This window comes from Gigantopelta aegis, chromosome 13 (assembly GCF_016097555.1).
Source record: "Gigantopelta aegis isolate Gae_Host chromosome 13, Gae_host_genome, whole genome shotgun sequence".
NCBI classification, from domain to species: domain Eukaryota; kingdom Metazoa; phylum Mollusca; class Gastropoda; order Neomphalida; family Peltospiridae; genus Gigantopelta; species Gigantopelta aegis.
Genome location: NC_054711.1, coordinates 16710585 through 16720090, shown reverse-complemented (window position 1 = coordinate 16720090; position 9506 = coordinate 16710585). Strand labels below are relative to the sequence as shown.

The 9506-nt window shown below is 38.5% G+C and overlaps 1 protein-coding gene across 1 annotated transcript in view; it reads left to right on the top strand.

Annotated features, from left to right (window-relative positions):
* The first annotated feature begins 24 nt into the window (after positions 1-24).
* Positions 25-9506, top strand: part of LOC121387533 (nephrocystin-3-like) — a 40947-nt gene continuing 31465 nt past the window's right edge. The window contains exons 1-6 of the mRNA XM_041518686.1: positions 25-252; positions 2210-2698; positions 3475-3622; positions 4455-4610; positions 5693-5826; positions 8991-9089. Of these exons, the coding sequence (XP_041374620.1) occupies positions 2243-2698; positions 3475-3622; positions 4455-4610; positions 5693-5826; positions 8991-9089 (993 nt within the window). The 5' untranslated portion in view covers positions 25-252; positions 2210-2242. The remainder of the gene's footprint in view (positions 253-2209; positions 2699-3474; positions 3623-4454; positions 4611-5692; positions 5827-8990; positions 9090-9506) is intronic.

Sequence of the window (9506 nt, the reverse complement as noted above, 5' to 3'; positions counted from 1 at the left end):
CAACTTCCGGAATGTTTTTGTTTTGTCAATAAAATAAATAAAACGTCTTGTTTTTTCATGTCTCCGATTGTAGCAAGGGAAAGTACACCCCAAATTTATGAATATAGAAGGTAATTTATTCATCAATGCGGCTGTCAGTTCCAGTTTTTTATTGCTTCGTTTGAAATTTGAATCTCAATAAGATGGAATGAGGTGGGGATCAGGGACACAATAAGTGACAGTAGCCTGAGTAGGCCTACGCAGTAGTTCAAGGTAAACATCTTACAGCATAGCAATCAACATCGGAAGGACTTTCCTTTGGCACTGCAACTAATACTAACCCTAACTCTATTTATTATAAGTATTTATAATGTTCTTTATACCTGACAGTGCCAAAGAAAAGTCCTGGGCGGGTGTGTGTGTCACTGTGTGTGTGTGTGTTTGTGTGTGTGTGCTATGCCTATGAAGTATGGAGTATGGTTATTTTATAATACTATTTTAAGTATTTAATATATAACATATCCATAGCACCATCGGCATTGTTTGGGGGTATCTGTGGTCAGGGGGTTCTTGTGAGGGTCGTGCGAAAGATGGGCAGAGTATTCTGACTGTATGAGAGCAAGTGGCATAGTGAGGGGGTGGGGGGGGCACAGATCCATGCCCCCCCCCCATCAAAACCTTTTTTTTACTGTTTAAAATTGAATAAAATCATACATACATTTTGTACATACATGTATATTTATGTTATTGTTACTGTAGATAAATGTATATTATGTTGTTTTTGCTCTGCCAATATACAGGTGTTATGCAAATAAAACAAATAAAAAAAGAAATTTTTATTTAACGACGCACTCAACACATTTTATTTACAGTTAAATATGGCATCAGACATATGGTTAAGGACCACACAGATATTGAGAGAGGAAACTTCATGGGCTACTCTTTTCGATTAGCAGTAAGGGATCTTTTATATGCACCATCCCACAGACAGGGTAGTACATACCACAGCCTTTGATATACCAGTCATGGTGCACTGGCTGGAACGAGAAATAGCCAAATGGGCCCACTGACGGGGATCGATCCCACACCGACCGCGCATCGAGCGAGCGCTGTACCAGTGGGCTACGTCTTGCCCCATATGCAAATAAATTATTCTTATTCTTATGCCCGGCACAGACTCAACGCAGACGGATGCGTCTCATGTGCGCCTACCTGCGATGTGTTCCAGCGATCCACTGACGATTTCTTTTATTAATTAATTTAGTTATACTTTACTCTAGGAAAAATAACAAAGATTTAATGTAATTTATTAATACATTTTAAAACATAATAAACTTTATTTAAAACATTATGTACAATATACTATTACGATATAAATCTTTCTTATTTCACAGTTGTTTTAATTATTATTATTAGGCATAGTACAATGAATGCAATAATTTATATTTTTTAATTTCATCTATTTAGAAATGTCATTAATTACACATGCCTATAGTCTTTGTTTCAAAGATGAGCAGTTGGAAATTATTTGTGTTGAAACATTTACGTTAGTCATTTTTAATGGTCGTGTCTGTTTTCACAGTTTTATTCATCACTGAAACCAATAATTGTTAATTTCGTTATATGCTGTTTCACACTGATATATGACATTGGCTTTTTTTTTTTTCACTCAGGGTTTGGAGTCGGTATCTGGATTAAAAATCCCATGCCTCGACTGGGATCTGAACCCAGTACCTACCAGCCTGTAGACCGATGGCCTAACCATGATGCCACCGAGGCCGGTATGGCCAAAGAAAACTATATCAAAACTACATAATCTGTACCTATATCAAACAGTAGTCAAAGATTCCCACTCTAATATGTACAACAATCCTATGTTTTATGTTGAATACCTTTACATCAATCATGTTTGAGTTAGCTGATAACAAACTTTTCACATATTAATCACTAATACACACACTACATGAAGAAACCTGACAGGACCACCTTCAATAATGTTTTGGTTATATACGTAGGTGCTGATGTGTTCTAGTACCAGGAAGGTTATCTTAGTATCTATTCTAATCCTAACCAAGCAAATTTGTTATTAATATATCATATCTCTTTGTAGAGGGGTGGGGGTCAGTCTATGAAAGCATTTTTGTAATTGCATTATTTTAATTTATAATTGCGTTATTTTAATTTATAATTGCTTGATTTTAATTTATCATATCTACATTTTTTTTCACAGATGAGTTAGAGTGGATGTTATAACCCTTTGACCATGGGAACAGGAGGATCATTTCTCCGTTCCCAAGATGACGACGACATCTTGGGGAGTGACCTCGATGGAAATGGAGTCCTCAAGAGAATTCCCATCGAGATGAAACCTCGAGGAAAACTCGGCCTGCGTAGCGTCGGTTCCGAACGCAGGAAACCAAAGGGTGGGAGTCTCAGGTCGGCCCTCTCGTTCGACTTGGAGAACCCAGAGGCCGAGCAGATTAAAAAAGACTTCGACTTGTACCGGCTGGACAAAGAGCAGGAAATCGCCAGCATGCAGAAGAAGGAACAGAAGTTGGAGATGGAGAACAAACGAATGCGGGCCGAGCTCCTGGCCATGCAGAACACGTGCATGAAGCTGAGGAACGAGAAGGAGGCGTGTCTGAATGTCGAGAAGCAGGCGATGGCTAGGGCTGCGGCGTTTGAAAGTGACAGAGACAAAGTACAGCGTCAGTTCAAGGTAATTTACAGTCGTTGAGCCAATAATGTTTGTTTTCTATATTTGGAAATATGGATTTTTCTTTTCTTCTTTTCTTTAAATTCTCTTTCATCATATATTTATTCTGTTATTAATTTTTGTGCTCCAAATTTGACTGTTTCAATTAACTAGTAATTTTATTGAATGCACTTTATATTTATGTATCTATTGTAACATAGATACCGGCCTCGGTGGCGTCGTGGTTAGCCATCGGTCTACAGGCTGGTAGGTACTGGGTTCGGATCTCAGTCGGGGCATTGGTTTTTTAATCCAGATACCAACTCCAAACCCTGAGTGAGTGCTCCGCAAGGCTTAATGGGTAGGTGTTAACCATTTGCACTGACCAGTGATCCATAACTGGTTCAACAAAGGCCATGGTTTGTGTTATCCTGCCTGTGGGAAGCGCAAATAAAAGATCCCTTGCTGCCTGTCATGAAATAGTAGCCTCTGTGGCGACAGCGGGTTTCCTCTCAAAATCTGTGTGATCCTTAACCATATGTCTGATGCCATATAACCGTAAATAAAATGTGTTGAGTGCGTCGTTAAATAAAACATTTCTTTCTTTCTTTCTATTGTAAGATAATGATTTCAGGGCCCCAACCCTGACATTATCAACATATAAATATCTGGGGCAATAAATAAAAATAAAAAACTTTACAGTGGTAGAAATACTTCATTCATTCATTCATTCATTCATTCATTCATTCATTCATTCATTCATTCATTCATCAATTAATATATGTGAATATATGTTTCAGATATTCCGTGAAAACAAAGAATATGAAATACAGAATCTGTTGAGGGCGAAGCGTGAGCTGGAGAACAAACTGTCGAAGATCGCACACGGCTATTTCCCAGAGGACAACGACACGGCTTCCAGATCTGGGCTTGGTGACTCATCAATCGGTAATAATTAGAATTAATTCTCTTTGTGACAGTTGCTGTGGTAGGACACTTAGAAAACAAAAGTGTCCTGTTATTGCAGAATTGTGGAATACCAGGACCCGTCATTTTCGAAGCTATTGTAGCGCTACAATATTGTAAAATCATTGTGGGCTATGGCATGAAGTTTGCCTTGTTTGCCTTTTGGCCCTAATGCCCTCAAAACATCTCATTCAGTCAAGGCCATATGACCTTTTTCTCTTCTTTGCCAATTTCGAGTCCTGACATTAGAATACAAAGCCAGCACCAGTTAGCCTTAAATCAGATAATTTAATCAAATATTGAAACTTGAAATTCTAGAAACATTGTGAAAAACCTGTGTACGTTTGTTTTGTTTTAACGACACCACTAGAGCGTATTAATTTATTAATCATCGGCTATTGGATGTCAAACATTTTGTAATTCTGACATAAAGTCTTAGAGAGGAAACCCACAAACATTTTTCAATAGTAGTAGCAAGGAATCTTTTATATGCACCATCCCACAGGTAGGATAGCACATACCACAGCCTTTGATGTATCAGTCGTGATGCACTGGCTGGAGCGAGAAATAGTCCAATGGGTCAAGCAAGCGCTTTATTACTGGTCTATGTCCTGCTCCCCACCCACCCACCCACCCCACCCCCCCCACCCCACCACATGTGTATGTGTATGATTTTAGAAACATTGTCAAAAACCTGACAGTATGTATGTGTATGATTTCAGAAACATTGTCAAACACCTTTGTATGTGTATGAGTTTCAAGGATGGGAATAAATCACGCTAAAATAAACATTAATTTTTAACTGCTGTTTCAGCTGGTACGTCTAACCCAGGCGACTGGTGGACAGCCCTGGAAAGTGAACCATCACTCGGAAGTACCATTCAGTTACACCAGCCGGCGTACCTACGAGGTCCGGAGTTCGCTCACAGCCTTCTTGAACTAGAGGGACCGTTCATTAACGTAAACAAAGGTATGGACATTTCCTTCTCCTCTTTATCTTGACTGGGCAGTCATATATCTTTTCAAACATTAAAGTCGCATACAATATATCTTGTTTGTGTCTAAAAGTTAGTATTTGTGCTTGAAACAGATAAAAGAAATTCTGATCTAGTCAAGTAAAATTCATTTGATTGCAAATATTCTTCTGGTATTCTACAACTAAAGTGGGTTTTTTAACCTTGACTAGAGTGAAGCTTATTTTTGTAATCAGTTAAAGCATTTTGTCGTGTCACATATCCTAACAATTGACTGGGATGTATTTGTGAAGTGTACTTTAAACGGTGGGACGTAGCCCAGTGGTATAGCACTCGCTCGATGCGCGGTCAGTGTGAGATCGATCCCCGTCGGTGGCCCCATTGTGCTATTTCTCATTCCAGCCAGTGCACCACAACTGGTATATCAAAGGCCGTGGTATGTACTACCCCGTCTGTGGGATGGTGCATATAAAAGATCCCTTGCTGCTAATCGGAAAGAGTAGCCCATGATTGGTAATAGCGGGTTTCTTCTCTCAATATCTGTATGGTCCTTAACCATATGTCTGATGCCATATAACCGTAAATAAAATGTGTTGAGTGCGTTGTTAAATAAAACATTTCTTCTTCTTAAACGGCCCACTAACTGTCAGTGGAGTACTCGCCTGATGAAATTCTTCAGTCACAGGATCAAACCTCCTTGGTGGACCCATACTCTGATTGTGGGTTTTTTTTTTTTTTATCCCAACCAGTTCTCTACAACTGGTATGCCAAAGGCTGTGGTATGTGTTGTCCTGTCTGCTGAAAAGTGTCATATAAAGTTGGGGGGTTTTTGTGTCTAAAACTTAGTATTTTTGTTTGAAATAGCAAAAAATTTTCAGATCTATTCAAGTGAAATTTATTTTTGATTATACATGTATAAACAAAATTAGAATTATTATTATTTGTTTTTCTCTCTGACGTGCTTTTAACTTTAGAAGATCTAGTATCATCAACATTATGGCATGTGCCAAACGTGCACATAAAGCATTGTCTATAGACATGCATTTGTATCTATTTGTTTGATTCTTGTTTGTTTCAGAGGATTGGAGCACGGCACTAGCCAATATGACGAGGAGTCCCGCTACTCTTCCTAACCACACCATCAGTCAGGTGGTTCGACTTTACGTGATGGCTACACCCGACATGATGACAGAAGTAGACATTTTAACAAAGGTGAGTTCGACCAAGGCCCGCTACTTTGCCTAACCACACCATCAGTCAGGTCTTTCGACTTCACGTGATGGCTACACTGGACATGACAGTTAAAGTAGACATTTTAACAAAGGTGAGTTCCGTCAAGTCCCACTACTCTTCCTAACCACACCATCAGTCAGGTGGTTCAACTTTATGTGATGGCTACACCCGCCATAACAGCTGAAGTAGACATTTTAACAAAGGTGATTTCAGTCAAGTCCAGCTACTCTTCCTATGGTCTCACTACACAGATGTCATCTGCCATTGAAACCCATGTTAAACTGCCAAACTTCAAGCGAAGATTGCAAATAGAACGGGTTCTCATTGGCACTAACAACATACACCATTGCGAACATACATTATATAAGCATTTATTTTCACTCCAAAATTGAGAACATTTCCGTCTCAGTTTTTTGCTATATGACCGCATCTGGCTGTAGTACCGGTCCGAACAGGTGGTTCATTAACCGATTCACTCCGGCTGTCACTTGCGCTGTATACCCATGTCCCAAAAGGTCGATGCACAATATTACAAAATAACATGGGCAAAATACAGCCAGAAGGCTTACCATTAAACATGCATATTGTTTTAATTCTTCACCATTTCCTAAAAGTGAATATGTGAACCATAACATGTCACAATTAGGAACTATAGTGGACCGTCATCAATGAATTCTCACCCGGAAATCATCTGTGTAGTGAGACCTAACCAAACTACATGACATTTTAACAAAGGTGAGTTCCACCAAGTTCCGCTACTCTTCCTAACCAAACTACATGACATTTTAACAAAGGTGAGTTCCACCAAGTCCCACTACTCTTCCTAACTAAACTACATGACATTTTAACAAAGGTGAGTTCCACCAAGTTCCGCTACTCTTCCTAACCAAACTATATGACATTTTAACAAAGGTGAGTTCCACCAAGTCCCACTACTCTTCCTAACCAAACTACATGACATTTTAACAAAGGTGAGTTCCACCAAGTCCTGCTACTCTTCCTAACCAAACTACATGACATTTTAACAAAGGTGAGTTCCACCAAGTCCTGCTACTCTTCCTAACCAAACTACATGACATTTTAAAAAAGGTGAGTTCTGCCAAGTCCCGCTACTCTTCCTAACCAAACTACATGACATTTTAACAAAGGTGAGTTCCATCAAGTCCTGCTACTCTTCCTAACCAAACTACATGACATTTTAAAAAAGGTGAGTTCTGCCAAGTCCCACTACTCTTCCTAACCAAACTACATGATATTTTAACAAAGGTGAGTTCCACCAAGTCCTGCTACTCTTCCTAACCAAACTACATGACATTTTAAAAAAGGTGAGTTCTGCCAAGTCCCACTACTCTTCCTAACCAAACTACATGACATTTTAACAAAGGTGAGTTCTGCCAAGTTCCGCTACTCTTCCTAACCAAACTATATGACATTTTAACAAAGGTGAGTTCCACCAAGTCCCACTACTCTTCCTAACCAAACTACATGACATTTTAACAAAGGTGAGTTCCACCAAGTCCTGCTACTCTTCCTAACCAAACTACATGACATTTTAAAAAAGGTGAGTTCTGCCAAGTCCCACTACTCTTCCTAACCAAACTACATGACATTTTAACAAAGGTGAGTTCCACCAAGTCCTGCTACTCTTCCTAACCAAACTACATGACATTTTAAAAAAGGTGAGTTCTGCCAAGTCCCACTACTCTTCCTAACCAAACTACATGACATTTTAACAAAGGTGAGTTCCACCAAGTCCTGCTACTCTTCCTAACCAAACTACATGACATTTTAAAAAAGGTGAGTTCTGCCAAGTCCCACTACTCTTCCTAACCAAACTACATGACATTTTAACAAAGGTGAGTTCTGCCAAAAACTACAATAATCAGTTATCGAAAATTGTTCATTTATGAACCAACGATGTAATATCCATTATAAAAATCTATAATCTATTGCTCCTTCAGTTTAGGTGATGGAATTGCTATACATTTGCTGGGGTTTGTGTTTGTTCTTATATGTATATTGAATACGTGTAAAGGGTCAAATAAGCGAAGATGTAGGGTCTATCTCAGTTAACAGCAATAGCAGGGATTCTAGAATTTTTATAAAATCCACTAGCCATGGGATCAGTGATTATAAAAATTTACTAGCCACGATTTAAAATTCATTAGCCCTATTTTACTTTAAGTTAATACAATTTTATTAAATTATAGTAATAATCAGATTTCTCACCTAAAGAGGGAGATAGAGCTTAATAACACTAACATCGTGGGTTGGAGTGGGTCAGGATACTCATATTTACAAAATAGACTTAACTGCAACATTTGATCTCCTTTTTTTTTCACTAGCCATCAGGCATGGCAATAGTAATTATTTACTAGCCCAGCATTGAATAGCACTAGCCATGAGAGTGGGCTACCATAATCTAGAAGCTCTGACAATAGGTGCATTGTTGTAATAATTTACATCCTTCTTATGTTGTATAATTCTAACCATTTGTAGAACCAAAAGTTGATCGGTTGGTGCAAACCAGCGAACTGGTTCTAAATGATGAGTGATGATAAGATTCCAACTGATTCCCAACACTAATAGACACCCATCATATGTGATCATGTGGGATAGAAAAAGTACACATGAGGTGGTGGAAATTTTGACCCGGGACGATGCTTGCAGAGTTCCATGGTCGAAATTTCCACCACCAAGGGTGTACTTTTCTATCCCACATGACTGCATATGATGGGAGTCTTTTTCTCCCATCCATTCGATAAATAAACCGTTATTTTACACAAACAAACAAAGGTGGCTGAAAAAATAACTTCTTTATTTGACCATTTTATCATAAATAAACTACACTGTCATATTTGTCGTGTCTATTTCATGTGTTAAATGTAATGTAATTTAATACTACAAATTAACAAGACAGCTTTTATAATGAAGGTTTTAATAACGAAATATCAATCTAAAGCTAACCAACTCGCATTAATATGATGTCATATATAACCAATGAAGTAATACTCGCCATGTTAAATGCAATGATGTCATAGCCCATGCAAAACAGATTTATTCCACATGGGCTGATGTCATGGGAATGGATATGTCTTGCATAACTCTCAAAATGCTTGTTATTATTTATGTGTTTTTTAAAGGAGTATTTGCCTGACTTGAAGAAACTGTGTGAGTCTAGAGGTCGGAGTTTCGTCATTGTGTATCTGCCATATGATGACTCGCAGGTTCTCTCGCAGCAAGTAAGAAATTCTATTTTCTACATGGTTCAAAATATCTTGGTTTGAATCACAATGGTATATTATAATGGGATTTCTATTACATTATGTACCATTGTCTGATGTCACTGGATTTGACCAGATACTTTGTCTGTTTCAATTCCTTATACAGGCCCATAGGAATGATAATTGGAGTTGGGGTTGGTGTGTGTGGGGCTGTGTGTGCAATCTCTATTGGGGGTGCCATTGTCTCTATTGGGTGGGTGGGGGTGGGACAAAAGCAAGATTAGGACAAGAAAAGGTACATTTTTGTCCTCAAGTGGGTGGACATAAATATGTGTTATGTACATGTAGCTGTTACGTTTTCGCTTGTAGATCTAGTTCTCACAAACTATTAGTCCTACTTCAATAAAACTTAGGCTTTAATTACATCCATGTATT